At 56.1% G+C, this 19,662-nt stretch overlaps 6 protein-coding genes and 1 non-coding gene across 7 annotated transcripts; 3 read left to right on the top strand and 4 right to left on the bottom strand.

Annotated features, from left to right (window-relative positions):
• Positions 1-138: 138 nt before the first annotated feature.
• On the top strand, positions 139-3,737 carry VTJ83DRAFT_7035 (uncharacterized protein; the record flags this gene model as incomplete). The annotated part of the gene is made up of 4 exons (XM_071013813.1): positions 139-184; positions 244-2,554; positions 2,742-3,481; positions 3,538-3,737. 4 exons carry the CDS (start codon positions 139-141, stop codon positions 3,735-3,737), a joined length of 3,297 nt encoding a protein of 1,098 aa, XP_070863252.1.
• A 452-nt stretch (positions 3,738-4,189) lies between these two features.
• Positions 4,190-4,274, bottom strand: VTJ83DRAFT_t154. The gene has a single exon. It is a non-coding gene; the product is annotated as a tRNA-Ala (tRNA).
• A 557-nt stretch (positions 4,275-4,831) lies between these two features.
• VTJ83DRAFT_7034 (uncharacterized protein) lies at positions 4,832-6,469 on the bottom strand (the record flags this gene model as incomplete). Its single annotated transcript, XM_071013812.1, has 12 exons — positions 4,832-4,957; positions 5,022-5,065; positions 5,139-5,159; positions 5,220-5,260; positions 5,320-5,390; positions 5,458-5,701; positions 5,760-5,793; positions 5,861-5,892; positions 5,950-6,128; positions 6,181-6,212; positions 6,270-6,325; positions 6,402-6,469. 12 exons carry the CDS (start codon positions 6,467-6,469, stop codon positions 4,832-4,834), a joined length of 948 nt encoding a protein of 315 aa, XP_070863251.1.
• Positions 6,470-8,757: 2,288 nt separating this feature from the next.
• On the top strand, positions 8,758-9,708 carry VTJ83DRAFT_7033 (uncharacterized protein; the record flags this gene model as incomplete). Its single annotated transcript, XM_071013811.1, has 1 exon — positions 8,758-9,708. The coding sequence occupies one exon, from the start codon at positions 8,758-8,760 to the stop codon at positions 9,706-9,708; it is 951 nt and encodes a 316-aa protein (XP_070863250.1).
• Positions 9,709-11,744: 2,036 nt separating this feature from the next.
• Positions 11,745-13,750, bottom strand: VTJ83DRAFT_7032 (uncharacterized protein; the record flags this gene model as incomplete). The annotated part of the gene is made up of 4 exons (XM_071013810.1): positions 11,745-11,757; positions 11,849-12,605; positions 12,670-13,399; positions 13,499-13,750. 4 exons carry the CDS (start codon positions 13,748-13,750, stop codon positions 11,745-11,747), a joined length of 1,752 nt encoding a protein of 583 aa, XP_070863249.1.
• Positions 13,751-14,771: 1,021 nt separating this feature from the next.
• Positions 14,772-15,408, bottom strand: VTJ83DRAFT_7031 (uncharacterized protein; the record flags this gene model as incomplete). The annotated part of the gene is made up of 2 exons (XM_071013809.1): positions 14,772-14,906; positions 14,994-15,408. Coding segments are annotated over 2 exons (550 nt in total), but the record flags the coding sequence as incomplete, so codon positions are not given.
• Positions 15,409-17,221: 1,813 nt separating this feature from the next.
• On the top strand, positions 17,222-18,457 carry VTJ83DRAFT_7030 (uncharacterized protein; the record flags this gene model as incomplete). The annotated part of the gene is made up of 1 exon (XM_071013808.1): positions 17,222-18,457. The coding sequence occupies one exon, from the start codon at positions 17,222-17,224 to the stop codon at positions 18,455-18,457; it is 1,236 nt and encodes a 411-aa protein (XP_070863247.1).
• Positions 18,458-19,662: the final 1,205 nt, after the last annotated feature.

Genomic DNA, 19,662 nt, shown 5'->3' with positions numbered 1-19,662 from the left:
GCAGGAACTGTAAATAACCTTCGAGGCGGCCATTTCTGCATCCGCCCGTTCCTCCTTTCCTTTTTCCTTTTTTTTCTTTTCCTGTGATACCCCGTTTCTTTTTTCCCTTCTCCGTCTCAAGGATCCAGACCTGCCATCATGGACAAGGACAGGTTGGCAGCGCTCCTGCAGGAGTCGCAAGTCCGTGAGTCGCCCACTCTCGAATCCTTGACAAAGGTCCATTGCTGACACGGCTGGATGCAGCTGATACCCAAAACATCAAGGCCGTGACGGCCGAGCTGCAAAAGAACTACTACTCGAGCCCCGAGTGCCTTCTTCTCCTCATCGAGATCGTCGCCACCCATGCCGACATCAACGTGCGCCACCTGGCTGCCGTGCAGGCGGCTCGTCTCGCCGTCAAGCACTGGGAGAAGATCCCCAAGAGCCAGAAGCCTGCCGTGCGCCAGCACCTGGTTCAGGCCACCATGAATGAGCAGACCCCGCGCGCCCGCCATGCCAACGCTCGCCTGGTCGCCGCCATCGCCGCCCTGGACCTTGAGGACGGCGAGTGGACCGAGCTCATTCCTGCTCTCTTCACCCTGACCACGAGCAATGAGGTTTCTCAGCGCGAGGTCGGCTCCTACATCATCTACAGCCTCCTGGAGGAGAACCCGACCGCGTTCGGCGACCACATCCAGAAGCTTCTCGAGCTTTTCAGCCACACTCTCCGCGACCCCCAGAGCGCCGATGTCCGCATCAACTCGCTCATGTCCATTGGCGCCATGCTGCTCCTCTTCGAGCCCCTCGAGGATGAGCAGTCGGTCGAGATGCTGCAGGCTCTCATCCCCGCCATGGTTGACGTTCTTAAGGACGCCGTCACCTCAGGCGACGACGAGAAGATCGGCCACTCCTTCGAGGTGTTCCAGCAGTTCCTGGCCTATGAGTCGTCCCTTCTCGGCAAGTACCTCAAGGATCTGGTCCAGTTCATGATCGACCTGGCCGTCAACAAGCAGGCCGATGAGGACGTCCGCTCCCAGGCCCTTGCCTTCCTGGCCCAGACCGTGCGCTACCGCCGGATCAAGATCCAGGGCATGAAGGACATGGGTCGCGAGCTCACTCAGAAGAGCCTGCTGATCCTCTCCGAGATTGACGACGACGAGGACGACGACAGCATGGGTCCCGCCCGCTCCGCTCTTGCCCTGCTTGACCAGCTCGCCAGCGATCTGCCGCCCCGCCAGGTCATCGTGCCCCTGCTCGACGCGCTCCCCAAGTTTGCCACCTCTGAAGACCCCGGCTACCGCAAGGCCGGTATCCTTGCCCTGGGTACTGTCGTCGAGGGTGCCCCCGACTTCATTGCCTCCCAGGTCAAGGCCATCATGCCGGTGGCCATCAACCTGCTCAATGACCCGGATGTTGGCGTCCGCCACACCGCCCTGATCGGCCTTGCCCGCCTTGCCGACGACATTGCTGAGGAGCTGTCGCCCTTCAACGAGGCCATCCTGACCAGCCTGTTCAAGAACCTGCAGGCTGCTACCGAGCCTACCTCGGACGAGAAGCTGGCCAAGAAGAACGTCGAGATCATCCGCTCCGTCTGCGGCGCTCTCGACTCCATGTCTGATGGCCTTGACCCGCTCTTCCTGCAGCAAAACGCCGTCGAGCTGATTCAGAGCATCGGTGCCCTGATCTCCCACGATGACTACAAGATTAAGGTCGCCGCCTCGGGCGCCATCGGTGCCATCGCTGAGTGCCTCGGCTCAGAGTTCAAGCCCTATTTCGAGCAGACCATGCAAGCCTTGGGCGCCTATCTCACCATCAAAGACTCCGAGGATGACCTTTCCCTGAGGAGCGGTGTCTGCGACTCCATCGGTCGCATTGCCACTGCTGTTGGCCCCGAGGCCTTCCAGCCATACGTTGTCGACTTGATGCGCTCCAGCGAGGAGGCCCTGCACCTCGACAACACGCGGCTCCGTGAGAGCAGCTTCATCCTTTGGAGCGCCCTCGCCAAGGTTTATGAGAAGGAGTTCACTCCCTTCCTGCCGGGCGTCTTTAAGGGTCTGTTCGAGAGCCTCAAGCTTGAGGAGGAGGAGATCACGCTCCAGCTCACCGAGGAGGAGAAGAACATTGTCGGCACCCAGAGCGAGGTCATCACTGGTGGCAAGAAGATCAAGATCAAGACCGATGAGGATGACGATGGGTGGATGGACGAGGACGATGATGACGACTCGTATGAGGACTTTGGCGTCTCGATGGAGGCCCTCGAGAAGGAGGTTGCCATTGAGATTCTCGGCGACATCATCACCTACTCCTGCGGCCCTCAGGAGATCACCGAGTACCTCGAAAAGGCTATCGAGACCATCTCGCCTCTTGCTGAGCACTCGTACGAGGGCTGCCGCAAGGCCGCCATGTCCACCCTCTGGAGGGCGTACGCTCGTGTCTGGCAGCTTATGGAGCAGGAAACCGGCACCTCTTGGGAACCCGGTCTGCCTCTCAAGCAGACCCCCACGACAACCCTCGTCAAGCTTGGCGAGATTGTCTCCAAGGCTACCCTTGCCCTGTGGAACGAGGAGGCCGATCGGTACGTACCATTTCGTTTTCTCCCTCCTGTTCCTGTTGCATGATGACCACACTACGTTATTACCCAGCTCACTCAAACGCATTTGCGAATGCTGAGGACACGTACCTTTTTTTCCTTCTGATTGCACACATCCACTTGATCTTTGTGATTACAGCGATGGTGGCGGAGCCGGTGCTAACGATTGCAGGTCGGTCGTTACCGAGATCAACCGCAATGTCGCCGCCACTCTCAAGGCTTGCGGCCCTGCCATCCTGGCTCAGGGTGACTTCATGAAGGAGGTCGTGACTGTCATCTCCACCATCATCACCCGCACGCATCCTTGCCAGCAGGATCTTGGTGATGAGGATGAGGCCCAGGAAGAGGTGGAGGGCTCGTCTGAGTACGACTGGCTGGTTATCGACACTGCTCTGGATGCCGTCATTGGTCTGGCTGTTGCTCTCGGCCCCGCCTTCGCTGAGCTCTGGAAGATCTTCGAGAAGCCCATCCTCAAGTTCGCCGCTTCCGAGTCTGAGAACATCGAGAGGTCTACCGGTGTCGGCGTCATTGCCGAGTGCGCTGCCAACATGGCGGATGCAGTCACCCCCTACACGGAGAAGCTGCTCAAGCTCCTTCTCAAGCGCCTGTCCGACACTGACCCTGAGACCAAGAGCAACGCCGCCTATGCCACTGGTCAGCTCATCTACAACTCGACCGACAGCAACACCTACCTGCCGCACTACCCCACCATCCTGCAGAAGCTCGAGAGCATGCTGCAGGTGCGCGAGGCCCGCATCAAGGACAACGCCGCGGGTTGCCTGTCTCGTATGATTCTGGCCCATCCGGACCAGATCCCTCTGGGTGATGTCCTGCCTGCCCTTGTGGACCTTCTCCCTCTCAGGGACGACTATGAGGAGAACTCGCCCGTTTACCAGTGCATCTTCAAGCTTTGTAAGTTTCCATCTGACCCGCATGGCCAGAATAGCACAAAGGCTAATACCTCCAAGACGAGAACCACGAGCCCACCATCCAGCAGCTCACGCCCAAGCTGATCCCCGTCTTCGAGTCCGTCCTGAGCCCTCCGGCTGACCAGCTTGATGACGAGACGCGTGAGCTTGTTCGCAAGACAGTGTTCCTGCTGTACAATGCTAGCCAGGAGCTGTTTGCCAACAATGTGGAGGTACTGAAGCTTGCTGGCGTTCAGTAAAGGTGGACGGTGCAAAAGCGGAGGACGTGAAGACGGGGTAACAAAAAAAGAAAAGGGACGGAAACCTAATTTGGGTTCTCCCATGAGTGATGATTTCCAATGTTGATGTCACGACGTACATAAAAGGAGGATGCGCATGAATAATGGTCTATGGGTAGGAAGTCAGAGATATAGAGGTTACGCAGAGTATGAAAAATAACAACAGTTTGGTGGTCTTCTACTATGTTTTCGGCTAGCGATATGACGTTTTCAACAAATGCTAAGTGTCATATATCGCTCCACATCTTCTTCGTCCAATAAGAACGGTAGACCTGTTGTCGACGTGCTCGTAATCGTTATCTCAAGAGACGGTGTGCAGGCGACAAAAAGTAACACTGCAAACCAGGAAAAACAAAGCAAAAGATGATCCAGCCTAGCTCATTAGCTGGGCTGGGAGATGATGTGTGATGATGTGGACGAGCTGGGAATCGAACCCAGGACCTTTCGCATACACTGAGGCATGCTAAGCGAACGCTCTACCAACTGAGCCACACGCCCGGGGGTGAATTGATGAATGAATAAGGGTGGGTCAGTGTCTTTTGAGAGGCAGCATTGGAGATAGCCTGAGATTGGTGGGGATGGCTTTCTTTTTTGCTAAAGCAAAGGTAGAATACACAGTATAGATAGTTATTGTTAACTGGAGATGCTTGTATGCTTGTTCGACAGGTTCCACCCTGGTGGGTGATGTTGAATTCGCCGGTACCATGGCGTGTAGGTGCCCGTGATGATGGAAACCGTGACAACCCACAAACCTGTTCGTTCTTGACAAGGTTTTGGGTACCTGATGATACGCAAAGGAAGGCACTGTGAAGTAATGCGGACAGCGTCCGCCATTCTTCGGGAGCAGCGCTACATCACGGCGTTTCCGAGTTCAGGATGCAGTACAGATACAGTGTGTGTAAGCAGCGGTCAAGCCAACATCATCTATTGGGGCGTTTAGTTTTATCAACGCTGCCAAGCTACAAAAATTGTCTTTCAACCGCGGCATGACGCAGAGTCATGCTCTCAGTGCTCTTCATAACCGTTCATCCCGCGCGCAAGGTGCTCCCCTGTTATCAAGCATCAAGCTTGGACAGCTCCTCCTCCAGGCTGGTGCCCGTCAAGAGCTGAAACACTTCGCTGTACCGCCCCTTAGTCTTCTCGACGACCTCCGGGGGCATCTCGACGTCGGGCTTGCCTTTCTGCAGGGGCGATTAGCATAAAACTAACTGGTTAGTGCAGGGTGGAGGGAGGAGGGGTACATACGAGGCCGTTGGCGGTGAGCCAGTTGCGGAGAACCTGCTTGTCGACTAGGATGTGTTAGCATTGATGACAGCACCAGAGGAAATTTAGTTCAATGAGCAATATGGCGGGTCGATTTACAGGAGTCTTGTTCTCGGCCCACTGCGATTGGTGTTAGCATGGCCAGTCCTTAGTCGTGGAAAGCAGGTTGAGGAAACATACCTTGGTAGTCGGCCTTGCTCCAAAAGCGCGAAGAGTCAGGCCTGATTGCGGGGTTAGTCCGTATGGCATCATGATGCGGGCCGAATCAGGGACAACGTACGTGAGGACCTCATCAACGAGATATACCTCATCCGTCTCCTCGTCCAGCGCGAACTCGAACTTGGTGTCGGCCTAGGGGAGGCTAAGCGTTAATTGAATCATCCACGCGCAGGAAAAATCAGCGCAGAATTGAACGCACGATAATAATGCCCCTCTCCTCGGCATACTCGGCCCCCGCCTTGTAGCAAGCCAGGGCGAGCTGCTCAATGCGGTCGGCATACTTATCGCCAACAATCTTGCGAGCCTCCTCGGGCGAGATGTTGATGTCCTTGTCACCGAGCTCGGCCTTGGTCGATGGCGTGTAGATAGGCTCAGGAAGACGGGCGCAGTGGTCAAGGCCTGCCGGGGCGGGGAGCCCGTGGATGGTTTGCGTCTTTTGGTACCTGGGGAAGGTTAGGTACTGGGAACAGGAGAATCAACGGAGATGACACAGGGACTTACTCAGCCCAGGCACTACCTGTGATGTAGCCGCGTACTGGACAGTCTGGTCAGTATCGGAGCGAAGCTGGGGAGGGGCCGAGGAGCAGAGGTCAAACACCCACCGATCGCCTCCACAGGGAACACCTTCAACCGGCTGGATTGCTCATGTTAGTAAATTTTAGATATTCACATAGGTCACGGGTTGCTTTACCGGACAGTCATGGACCGTCCTCGGAGCATTGTTTGCTCCTCAGGGGTAACGAGGCCCGGAGTCTTCGGAGGGCCGAGATGCAGGAAGTGATGCTTCAGGCCGGGCACCTTCTGCGACAAGACCTCAAACCATTTTGCTGACAGCACCGTCAGGATGGTGCCCTTGGTCGGAATACCATTCTGGGATAAGTTAGTGAAGGCCTCAAGGATTTTCTGGTGCGGAGATCTTTGCCTTGAGGATCACATCGTAGGCGCTGATGCGGTCTGCATGCAATTAGATTTCGCAACTCGCATCCCAAAGGGGGGACGCTTGGTAACTACCTGATGTGACGAAGAGCAGAGTGGGTTTGTCCCCGTCAGGGAGAGCGAACAGATCGCTGGTCAAGGCCAGTCAGTGGATGTCACTAACACGCTTGCATTGGGGCTGCAGGCCGGCAGAACTGGGGAACAAACCGAACCTTGCCCTGCGAGATGCGGGGCAGCGAGCTGAGTGGAATGCTGGTGAGGATATCGGCAGACATGGCTTCTGGTTCTTTAACAGGGGTATTTGGAGCAAGATGGAGCAAGGCGAGGACCCGAGGTGCGCGAAAATTCAATTCAGATACAATCGAGTAGTTATCCAAGACAATCTCGAGCAGACAAATGGCTCATCAGTCACACTATCCTGCATGGTTTGCGGTCAGGAAAATCTTGTTTGGAGGGGCAATCAGCGGGGCCACGGCAACACGGTTAAGTGGGGTGGTTCCTGTCAAGGGTCCACATGGCGACGACACCTCTGAGGGAAAAAAAAAAAGGAACAAAAAAAAAGGGAAAAAAAGGACAAGGTAAGGAAAGGAAAATCCAAAGTCCAGGAGGAGAGGGATACGCAATAGTATTCATGGTCTGGACTAATTATGAGCGAACACCTGTGTAACAAACCCCCCTGGCCAAACCATGATATCGCCATCGTGCAGAAAAGATGTCATTACAGCAAGGGTCTACCAAAATCTGAGAAATTTTGGGGCAATGCTCACGTATATTGCTGCACCAACATTCACTTGTCATGTCTACGCCATGATCAGCCGGAACAATTTGGCCAACAAAAGTGGACTATAGACAACGAGGATGATTGCGGCATCCGGTTTTTGAACCTTCCGGCCGCCCAGCATGGTTCACATGGAGAGGCTGAGGGAGTTTGGCAAGTTGGTGGGGGGCGGGGGGCTCATGACCCGGACACCGGAGGTTAGCAGAGATTCGTATGAGCTAGCGGAGTATGCGGTTTAGGTTTTGGCTCTGCTTTACCTTTATCGGTTCTGTCAACGACCTTCCCGAGCACACGGTACGTCTCCTTGATGACGAGTTGCAACAATCCACTTTCAGCAACATTGACAACGACGACAGCAATGACGACAGTGGCGGCGCCGCTTACTTTGACCTTGCGGTTGACCTGGCTATCAATGCGGACCTGCTCATACCTGAACCTCAAACAGTCAAATCTACTAGGCAGCCTGACCAGTTAGAATAGCGCTGTCCACATTGCTTATACTCCTTGCGCGGGTCATTCCGGGCAAAGTATCCCCTGGCGCAAAAGAAACTGGTAACCGTCTGCTTGGCGCGGTACCGGGCTCGATATGAGTCCCGTTGTTCTGAAGTATTAGGTTCACATGAAAAGTCGTGTTACATGGAGCATCGCGCGATGACGCCGAAGCAAAAAAGGGGGTGTGAGAACCCATACAAGACTTCCAATTCTCGTCAATCCCTGAAGCATATGAAATGACATGGTCTGGATCCTGACGGGAAGCATCGATATTCGGAGATACGTAGGAAACTAGGTAAGGGGGAATGGGATATGGCTCTCCAGACAGACGGGGCACAGGAAGGGGGCATCCTGTACCTAGCTACAGCGACAAGAGCGACAAAGAGAACAGCTGTGCTGCTTGTTGAACCTGCGTGGAACGCTCTGGCTCACCAAGTGCCGTTGGCCCTGAGGATGTTGTTCTCACAGCATCTGTGGTGGAATGATGGCTCTACAAATCTCCGGTGCAAAGTCTGCAGGGATCGGTGGTCGTCCCGGTTATCCAAAGAGTGGCATCCTAGGCCCAAAAGGACGAGCGACTTGGAGCGGTTTCTAAACCACTTGATGATGCACTCGCTTTCAGATAATCTCGCGGCTGGATTGGTTCACGAAGATGAGGCGACGGGTATCTCTACGCTCGCCGACCAGCTCGGCTAGGGGAGTGAATGTCATGGAAACAGGAGATGCTGGGAATGCTGGGGCTCGTAGAAAGGAAAAACTTAGGAGACAGGATCTGAACAGTGACTTTGGTGTGAATGATGTGGTTGCCTACCATGCATGCTCAATGACAATTACCGTTGTCGTTTGTGTTTTTTTTTTTTTTTTTTTTTTTTTTGCAATCAGAGGATTTAGCACCTGAGATATCTCGGACCCAACCTGGGAGAGGGCAAATATCCATAGCATTCCCGTATGGGTCTGACGGTTGCTCTACCCGGTCCGGCTAGCGCCGACAACGGAGCTCGTTCAACGGCCCGCGCCGGAGCACGACAGCATGGGGTTCCACATTGCACCACCGAACCTCCGCTCCATGCCCCGCGGCCCTCACCCCTCCACCTCAGGCAGGCTCGGTACGTAGGCAAGGCACCGTAATTCTTCCACCACTCACATTCCAGAACATCGGGTGTCTTGGAGCACAATCCACGTTGAAGCTGTCATAACTATCGAAGCCGCTCCCGAACCACCAACTAGCTTAGCACAATCCCGAACCCACTTCAACTACCGGGCATCACCACACCTCTCACCACCACCGCCAAGATGAAGCTCCTCTACCCCAACACCCTCAAACTCGACGCCTCTCTCATCTCCGGCTTCCCCACCATCACCCTCCACCAATACGACGCCAAATCCCCGACCATTCCCCAGGACCTCCTTGACGCCACCATCCTCGTCACCTGGTCCAACTCCCCCGCCAATCTCGCCTTTGCCGCCCAGAACCTGACCCAGCTCCGCTGGATCCAGTCCCTCGCCGCGGGCCCCAACGACGTGCTCTCCGCCGGCTTCGACCGCTCCCGCGTCGTCGTCACGTCCGGCTCGGGCCTGCACGATGCCACCGTCGCGGAGCATACCTTGGCGCTGCTGCTTGGTGCGGCCAGGAGGCTGCACGAGATGCGTGACTTCCAGGTCCAGGGCAAGTGGCCCGGCCACCTGGGCGGCCCGCAGCCGGACCGGGAGCCGGGGACGTTTCGGACGCTCAGAGATGCGAGGGTGCTTGTCTGGGGGTTTGGCAACATCGCCAAGAAGCTGACGCCGTCGTTGGTCGCGCTGGGTGCGAAGGTGACGGGCGTGGCGAGGTCGGATGGCGTGAGGGCCGGCGTGCAGGTGTTTGCGGAGGATAGGCTGCCGGAGCTGCTGCCGCAGACGGACGCGTTGGTGATGATCTTGCCGGGGGATGAGACGACGAAGCACGCGCTGAATAAGGAGAGGCTGGCCTTGTTGCCGAAGCATGCGTGGGTGGTCAACGTGGGGAGGGGCATGTCGGTGGACGAAGACGCTCTCTACGAGGCGCTTGAGGGGGAGAAAATTGGCGGTGCGGCGTTGGATGTGTTTGAGACGGAGCCTTTGCCCGAGGGGAATAAGCTGTACAAGGCGAAGAACCTGGTGCTGTCACCTCATGCGGCAGGAGGGCGGCCCCAGGGGGCGGAGGCTTTGATTGTGGATAACCTCAGGAGGTTCCTGGCTGGGCAGGAGTTGAGGAACAAAATGTGAGTTGAAGGAGAGATGAGAAAAGGGGGTTGGCGAGTAGCGGGGGGACGCAAGGACGGAACAAACGAATCAACAACCAAGGCCCAGTCCTTGTAGACACGAATACAACAGATAGGCTTCCTAGTATCTGTGCCTGTTCTACTCAAAACGGCCCGTTTCTTGCGTCTTCGGGGATGATGCCCCATGTTTCTCTCTCGAGTGTTCTGACCTCCAAATTTCCTTTTCCCTCCTCAGCGAGCGGATGACCCAGAAGACGCAGATGATTGTCCATGCAATAGTGAACACGAGAGGGGCTCCCCAGCCTGTACGCTTGGTCAGGCTTCCGAGCTCTGGGGGTGATGTCAAAGGACCATGAAGGGTGGTTGACTCACCGATACCATAAGCAACTCTCTCCGGCACCGTCCACACCACTGCCAATGTCCCTATCCCCGCCACCAGCGAGCCTACCGCCCAGAACCAGTTCTGCCGGATAATCATCTTCCTAAACCTCGGACTCGCTGCACACCTCGCCATCAACGCATCTCGATACTCCCTGCCCCCGTTCCCATCAACACCTACAACATCCTCGACGCAAGTGAGCACGAAAGGTGGCACCGTCTCTCCCTTCGCCACCGAACTGATCTTGAGGGGCGCCGGCCTCTTCGCCGCATTCATCCACCCGGCCCAAACCAACTGCAGACCTGCTTGAACAAGAAACAACGCCACCGGCATGGCCAACGGCCGTACTAACGGATCATGGGGAATCGAAAAGATGATCAAAACGACCGTCATCATCGTATACCCCACGCTCAACGACCAATGCGTGAAGTCAAACGACCACTTGGTCCCTCCCCTCGGCCGGTATTTATCACCCTGGCGAATGAGCTTCAGACACCGAATACCAAACTCGATGCCTGAAACAATACCAAAAAAGGATGTGACAACCGCAAAGATGAGGCCTGGGCGGAGGGTTGTGCCAAGGATGAGGCCGTAGTAGAGACCGATGGGGAGCAGACTGGCTTCAGCGACGAGGAGGAAGACGATAATGGCTAGTTTCGTTTTGGCTTCGAGTAGGTTGTAGCGGAGACGAGGGAGGCCCGGGAGGGAGGAGAAGTTGACTGGACCATGGGCGGCAGTGGGGATGTCGGCTACGGGTTGAAAAGGACGCAGTTGGCCGTTGTCGACGGATGGGTTTGTCTCGGTCCTTTCGACTGCAGGCTCAGGTGGCTTGCTCGGAGGTTCTTTTACCTGGGCATGCTCAACGTGTTGAGTCAATGCCATTGTGGTGGCTGTTGCTGCCATTGCGAGAGTTTTAAACCGTGCCGTGCTGGGTATGTAAACATGGAGTGGTGACAGGGGAGCATCAACAATGTTCTGTTCGAGATGCGAGGATCCCACAATGCACTAATGGATTCAAATAAGCCAGATATACTTGCTATTCTACGCCCCCTTTCATCATTACCCGGATATTTACTTGCTGCTGGCACCAATTGGCCGTGTTTATTTGGCATGGCTTGCGTCAAGGGCGCCTTTGAGATGATGTCATCACTGAATTGATCATGGATCGGCGATTACCCTCGGCTTGTTCTCAGTATTACAAGAACCGGGTTGCTAGTGGTAGCAATTCCGATCAGGGCTCATCATGCATTTGACAACCATCTTCAGAGCATTGGCAACTTTCCTTTGCTTAGGATACCTTCGGCATAACTAAGGGAGAAGGTACGTAGCAAACTCCAACTTTTACCACAACAATGGAAGCGGCATCAGACACAGGAAGCAGCATGGTCACCCAGTCAACGAAGTTGATGGGCGGTACTTATTTTAACAGTTCTTTTACGTGAACTGTATGCCAACCTTGTCTTCGGGGTGAAGTTTAAGCCACCGGTGTCGCGATCGCTGAACCGTCAGCCTTTGAACCATTGCCTAATTACTCAATGAACAGGCAACCCCGAGCTAGCGAAGAATAGAGCGGGTGTTGAAGGCGTGTTTTGTTCCATTCGCCCCATCCAAATCCTTCACAGAACCTACCTATTCAACAAGCTTCGGTGCACCAAAGCGAATCAGATCCGCAGCCTGTAATTCCATCATTAGCATGACCTCATCGAGAACATCAGGTCGTAGTGTGACAGGACGCGAAGAGCTCACCTTCTCAGCTACAGCATACACCGTCTGGCACGTGTTTCCGCCTACCAGCGTCGACATGGTGCTGGCATCCACCACCCTCAGGCCCTCCACGCCATATACCCTCAACTCCTCATCCACCACACCACCCAGCTCCCTCGGCAACATCGCGCACGTGCCCACGGGGTGGAACTCGCTCGGGTTTAGCGTGCGGGCGAAGTAATCTGCGAATTGCTGATCGGTCTGCACGTTCCTCCCCGGCGACAGCTCTGTAGCCGCCCAGTCGCGCGTGAGCGGGTTTTCGAGGTGGTACTTGCGCGTGAAGCGGACCAGCTCGGCCATGACGACGGAATCGAGCGGGTTGCTCAGGGCGCGATAGTCGACGCGCGGAGGGCGGTTGTACGGGTCCGAGGTGTCGATGTTGACCGTCCCGCGGCTGAGGGGGTGCAGGTTGACGAGGATGCCGTTGGACGGGCCGCCGGTGAGGACAAGGTTGTAGAAAGCCGACCCGTTGCTCCGCAGCGCTGCGGCGTAGGCGAGCATCTGGGCTCGATAGCCGGCCGCGACGGTGGGGTCGGTGTTGGGCTCGAGGTAGTCGGCGTGGTTCTGAGCTTCGAGGGCGGCGGCGATCTCGTTCGCGCGAGTGGATACAACGGGGAAGGGGAGCCAGGCGGCGGCGTTGCCTGTGGCGATGGAGTTGGGACCGGTACGGTTAGCGGCCCAGGCAGCTTCTGACCAGGCCCGGAACGTGGCGTTGGAGTAGAGGTCGTTGGGGTTGGGACGGATGTTGAAGCGGGAGTCTATGAGGCGCCGTCAGCGTGATGGCCAGCTTGCATTCTGTCGCCGTGTTATCGGGTCACTCACATTGGAAGGTGGCCTGGATCATGGGGTGGTCCTGGAAGTTCTGACCCACGCCTGGGAGGTCGACGAGGGTGTCGATCTTTGCCGAGGTGAGGAGCTGACGAGGACCGATGCCGCTGAGCTGGAGGATGTGCGGGCTGTGGATGCCGCCTGCAGCGAGGATGACCTCCTGGCGAGCACGAACCACGCTCTCGGGGGCCGTACGCTCTGCCGACGCCGGAACGAACGCGACGCCCACTGCCTTAGTGCCATCCAAGAGTATTCTCCTCACTTTGGACCCCGTCGCGAGGTGGTAATTGGGCCGGGTGGCGGCCTGGTCGTGGTGACCCGTCCGGGCATATGACCGTTCAACCTTCTTAGGGTCCATGAAGGTCGGGTACCAATAAACACCTGGCTGCCCGGACCCGCTGTCCTGCACAAAAGGTACTCCCGGGATGCCCCGGAAAGCTTCCATTTGCGCCGTTGTGCTGGGGTACTGGAATGATGGCCAGCCGGCGTACACCCCCGACGTGCTACCCCAGTAGCTCGTATCGTATGTAATATTGGCCGACCTGGTCACGGCCTCATCGGGAGGCACAAAGTTCAAGGCACGCTTAAAGTAAGGAAGCAAGCCGCTCCAGGACCAGTGAGAGTTGGGACCGAAGAAGGAGCCCCAGGTGTCGAAGTCTTCGGCCGCTGGACGCACCGTCATCATGGCGTTGACAGCGCTGGACCCGCCGACCACCTTTCCGATCTGCACGGCAACGATACGGTTGCGCAAGTTCCGCTGCGGCACTGATTGAAGGCCGAACAAGAAAGATGGATCAGACATGCCAGAGAAACCGCCGGTTACGCTTGTGATGGCAGCCGAGTTGCTCAGTTGGCCGATCTCGATGACGAGCACCGTCGTAGTGCCATCTTCGGTTAGGCGGTTGGCAACAGTGAGCCCCGCGGTGCCGCCGCCTACAATGATGTAGTCGTACTCTGTGCCGACCTGGCGGCCATTGAGGAATACCTTGGAAGCCGGGACTTCCTGGGGGTAGGCCAGGCACACGGGCCCGGTCACGGCGACGACGGCGGCGAGTACTGACAAGAGACGAGCCATGATGATCGCTGGGATGGGCTCCTGAGAGTTCCGAGGACAGAGACCCTCGCCTGATACCATGCGGTCATTTAAACCGAAGCCAGCCCGGGGCAGTGACTGATGCCGAGGAACACGTCCGCACCGTTACCCCTGAATAGCCTGAAGAGGGTTGGAGCATCATCTTGGCGCTGCTGTAATATTGCTACTCACCGTTGCTGAGCCAGACTATCCGGTGATGTGACTGACGAGTTGGGACGATGAGAATATGAGAAGAAGCCGCGTCAAGGTCGCGTAAATTGATTGAGCCAATGCGTCGTCGTCAGGGAGTCGGTTTAGATTATTAGCCGGGCCATCGGATGGAACTGCCAGTGGTTGCTTTGTGCGGGGCCGGATATTAACGAGCGCCTACACGTCTTGCCATATTGCTGCTGCATGGGCGGCTCGGTTGGGGTTCCGATGTGTGGAATAGGTAGGTCGCTCGGATTTACAGGAGCGATCGTAGGACTTGATAATATTTGAAACTGGTCATTCATCCGTTTGACTTGGATCAGGTAGGCCCAAGAAGCAAAGGTCATCGCCCTGGACGGAATGGGAAAACACGATGTTTACTTAGGTATCTATCGTATCAGTCTATAATGACCTCAAGGTGTCTCCCTCCCTCTGCAACTGCCCCTTAGAGGCTTGATACAAGTTGTCATCAACGCCCAGGTGTCCCGCGGTAAAGAAGCCTTGCCTCCCAAATGAACAGAATTCCTGGTCCAAGCATTCATAATTAGCTTGCAGTCAGGTCTCCCAACAGGCATTGTATGGACCCTCTACTCTCTGCATCACGCGTCCTCGTCACTGACCACCAAAGCTGAATGGCAAGTTGCTCTGTCAGGCAGCTCTGGCTCTTTGAGGTCCCTCTTCGTCACGTCCGAGTGAAGGAAGCAATTTCCACGGGCGCTGTTCGAGTAGGCACGGTTACGGTTGGACCAGGCCGGGACAAATCGCACGCCGGTACAAGTTGCGTTGGCCTGCGGGCCGAAGTTCTCGGGACACGACCTGCTCCAGATGGCGCAAGCATCCATGCAGGCGTCAAAGTCGTGGACCAGCATGCCAAATACAGGTCGAGGTCTGAGTTCCCTGTTGCAGTGTCTGCTGAAGGCCACGCGCTTGAAGGCTGGGTATTGAGTTCCTCGAAGTATTTTAGCACCGTGTGACGCGAGCAGACATGACTAGCTAAGGTATGAAAGTAGGACCACAGACTCAACTGATGACTTACTGTATGTAGTTCCTGAGATCTTTTCGTTTGGGTCGTTGCACCCGTTGGAAACGTCGGTGATGGCGAGATCCAGCCCTGTCGTAGCGACGGTTGCCGTCTCCGTTGTGCACGGTCCAGAAGACGGTGACGAGCAGGTATCAGACGAGGTCGGAGATGTCGAACTGCCACCGTTAGTGCTATTCCTTTGGAGGGCGAGGGCTGTCGCAAGCCCAATAACGGCCCCGAGGAGCAGAATGATCAGAATTCCCATGGTGATTACTGTCCGTGGTTGAGTTATCCATGACCATGGGGAGTTTCGTGGCGTCGGGGTGTCAGCAGCTGGGATGAGGATCGCACCACAGGCGGTCGTTGTCCTTGCTGTCGTTCGTTTGCAAAATCTTGGTATTTGGCGGGTGGTTGCAATGTGCTCTCCCATCCGCTCATCTTGGTGCCGTCATACTCGTTCCTGTCCAGCCTGGTGATGGCTTCAGGGGCCTCATTTCCAAAGTTTGGTTGGGCCACTTCCGGGAATTGGGCGCTATACACTGATCGATAGGAGTATGGGTCGAGTGGCAAGTCCGCGTGCGTTGCCATATCGAAGGGGATAGTCGGTCGGCTTTACACAAGCAATCAACACCAAGAAACGTGGCGTGGTTGACTCTTGGGTACCTGATCACCAAGCATACGAGCAGTAAGGGTTCATCACTGTGTCTGTGTTATCAGGAGACCGCTCAAAAGCATATGGTCCAGAGCCTTGCTTTAATACTGGGGCTGATCTCTGAAACATGCGCTGCACAGCCAGGACCGTCACCGACAGGTAGCCGCAACACCGCCCAGTGGCAGCCAGCCACCTCGACGCAGGTGCCAAAAGCACAAGGGAAATCGGCTCGCCAGCTAGAGACGGGCTGATTCTCGTCTTGGCCTACCGCAGGAGTGGGATGTGGCTTCGGGGCTGAGATGGCGGAGTGAGGATGAACAGCACGGAACCTTGAGGAGACTCTCCTATAGGGGCTATTCTGGCCTGGTTGGTTCATTGAGCGTGGTGGAGGCGTAGGATTTACCTGAAAAGTACTCCCGCGTGCAGCCTAACCGCGATATGAGCATGGAATGCCAGAGAACTATGCGAACACGTTAACATAGAGTTTGCTTCATCGTTACCTCACGATGTGGTCCTCCCCCACTTCGCCATGCTAAGAGCTTACTACAGCGCTGGTCTCTTGTAACGCCACGACCTAATCGTGAAAGACATGCCGCATCACAGTCTCATAAGGAAAAGCCGAAGGCCCGGGGCTGCATAGATAGGGGTGTCCGTAAGTACGGTAGGTACCGGTGCGTCTCCCCAGCAAGCTACCGTTGGGCGATATTGCCAAGCCATCCACTTAGGTGTCAAGGTCCCCTTACCTACACAACGCTGTGAATACGTGTACAAGGACCAGCACACATTGGAACGTTAAATACCACATCGTACCACAGTGGAGTGCGACACACAAAGCATCTCTGGGTGGCCACGGCCTTCTTTCTTACCAAGAGTCTACCGCCATTGGCGACCAACGAGACAGATGCTGAATCCCGGGCTCCGGCGTTGATGCCCTGTGATGACAACGACGGTTTCCTCGAATCATACGCTTTCTCATCAACAGAGGTTGCCTTTGGCCCCCCTCCTCGCCTCCGGGTCGCGGTCGTTCCGGACAGACTGGGTTGCAACGGGGCGCAGGAGACCAACATAACTAAATCTGGCCAGGCCCAAAGGCCGAGGAACAACAGTCGGGATACACGACAGCGCAATATTGGGCTTCTGAATATACTCGGTACAGCAGCCAAGGATAAGCAGAGTCGTATTATCGCACAAGATCCGGCAGAATCCAAGACGTAAAGGGGCTTGGGATTTTGGGACTGCTGCTGCATTTATGAATAAGCCCGGTAGAGCAATTAATCTGTGCATCTGCTGCTGACCGGCTGGGATAGAAATGCAGGTGTGAGGTTGACGGACCAAAAAACATAGAGGCTGACGTTGTGATGGATGGAATGATGGCGAGCATTGAACGAAGGGAGCCAGAAAAGGGGAGAGGTCACTGCGGCTTCGTGTGAGTAGCTAACTATAGAAAGGGACTCCATCGCCGCGTCTAGCAGGGTGATCGATCATCTTCGCAGTGCCACCGACAGATCGACGACCTCGCTGACAACCCTAGCCCTTTGGAGCACTCTGTTACTCTTCTCTTACTCCCAAACGCCCACCCGGCGTGAGCAGCATGAAGTCCTTCATCCTCCTCCTCGCCTCAACGGCTCTGGTCACCACGGCGCCATCTGAGCATCATGTTTTCCGCCCGGAGCCACGCTCTACCCACCTCGATTGGAACAAGCCTCGCGGCGACGGCAACTTCCTCGCCAAGCGCTCCGGTCTTCACAGCGAGTCCTTCTTCAACAACCCACCTATGCGGCGGCGCGATGCCAACCCTTTCGCCGAGCCTGAGCCTGAACCAGCGGCCTCGGCTCTGAGCAACGATACCGTCTCCTTCCTCTCGACCCGCGCCACTGCAGGCCGATGGGACAACCTCGCCGGCTCTGGCATGTGGCACCCCGCGCCCATCTCGTGGGGCGGAAAACGACAAGACGTCTACTACGCCTCCAAGGATCGCGCGTGCAAGTACAAAACCTACGACAACGGCGGCTGGTCCCCGGACTGGTACGACCTGGGCGGCTCCCTTGACTCCGCTCCGGCAGCCTGCAGCCGCAAGGAGAAGAACGTGCACGTGTTTTGCAAGGGCACCGACGGCCAGGGCTGGCATCGATCCTACGACAACGGCGCCTGGGGCAACTGGCAAGCCATGGGCGGGAACGTGAAGCACTACCCCAGCACATGCTCGTGGGGAGGGGGCCATGTGGATGCATACTACTCGTCGTATGACAACCAATGCTGGCATAGGAAGTACGATGAAGGGAAGGGCGGATGGCAGGGATGGGAGAACCTGGGAGGTTACCTCGACGGGCCGCCCAAGTCGGTGACGTGGGGCAGCGGGCATACCAGCGTCTTTTGCAAGGGCAACGATGGGCAGGCGTGGCACAAGAAGTATGAGAACAACGCGTGGGGCGATTGGGAGCCACTCGGGGGCACGTTGGACGCGGAACCGGCGGCTGCGGCATGGGATAACGGGCGGGTGGATTTGTTCGTCAAAGGAACGGACGGTGCGTGCTGGCACAAGACATACAAGAAGGGAGGCGGTTGGGGCGGATGGGCCAACCTGGGAGGCAAGGTCAAGAAGGGCAAGGCGCCGGACGTGGTCATCTACCTCACCAAGATTGAAGTGTACATTGTGGGCGATGACAATGCTGTCTACCGCCGCAAGTACGAAAACAATCAGTGGAGCTCGGGGTGGGAGAATATGGGGGGTAATGTTGACACCAAGCCTGCACCGATCGTCTGGGATTATGACAAGGTCGATATCTATGGTGGGCACAGCGACGGTTCTTGCAGGCGCTGCTACTAGCCAGGAGAACCGTACCATGGAATGAGGCGAGGTTGGTGCAAAAGACCCTTTTTTGAAAGGAGTCAGGAGGCGAACCGGAGAGATCTTGGATGAGGCCGGATCCAATTAGCTTAACACCGCACAGTGCATGGTTAGGTAGTTAGTCACGTGTCTCCTTACTGTCTTCATACTGACCTTGAATCCCTGGATCTGAGCTCTGTTAAAGCATTAAAAAGGAAGGGCTTGAGTGTGCCTTTAGGTGACCCGTCGAACACCACATGCAGCAGCGCTCTGGTCGTGACAGTTGATGTTCTATCTCAAGTTCTCAAAGGTTGATTTTCGTGAATAATATGACCCCTGAGCGGTTGAGCAAACACTGCCCCTAAGCCAAGGTGGTGGAAGCACGCCCGGTACAACGTCCCAGCAAGTGGGCAATTCCTCTGGGCTCTTGAGGCCTCGGCTTGATAACAAGTTCTCGACGCGACACGTTTCCCCCCCGAGCTTCAGGTCTTGAGGTCATTGGCAGGTCTTGAATGTTTCACGCGGTCTATGAGAATCTTAAGCACACGGGCCATCCGGAGCTTTTGGCGCCTCCTCAGAGACAACGGCATCGGAGGTGAGAATACGAGAAAGAACCCCTGGTATACTCATCCGGCAGACAGAAACGTCAGGTCGAAAAAAAGAACCATTCTTTGGACATGCCCACCAAAGTCAAAACGTTTCCTAGGTCATCGTTCTTCCAGGTCAACCTCTGGGGACGCCATCCTCCTCCTAGCCGGTCAAAATGGATAGCTACCCGCCATACCAGAACCCTGTTCTCAGACTGTACCTCCCGCATTGCCAATGATGGCCTGCATAACGATTCGTCCCGGCGCTTCTACGACGACAACAAGCCAGCCTCCATGTGAACTCTAAGACCAGCAACTTCCCCACGCCGGCAACATGCACCTCGTCCTCACCGTTGTCTCTAAGACGAATAACGGTCGAGTCTGACATGCAATGCCTCAAGATCAACGGCACCATTTCCACGGCTTCTACAGGCGGCTAGCGGTTCCTTCGAATATGCCGCATTGACTACGGCCCCAGGCGAAGCGGGTGGACATGTGCGGCGCACCGATACGCCACCTTGATGACGGGGCGACAAGGCATTGAGGCGGAGCAGGCGGATGTCGGGTGTTGGGACTCTGTCCGCACGCTTTGGGCAGGGGGTTTCATGTCTCCTCACC

The sequence above is a fragment of the Remersonia thermophila genome, chromosome 7 (genome assembly GCF_042764415.1).
Source record: "Remersonia thermophila strain ATCC 22073 chromosome 7, whole genome shotgun sequence".
Taxonomy (NCBI): Eukaryota; Fungi; Ascomycota; class Sordariomycetes; order Sordariales; family Chaetomiaceae; genus Remersonia; species Remersonia thermophila.
Note: the sequence above shows the minus strand (reverse complement) of the source record. Positions and strands in the feature narration are given on the sequence as shown.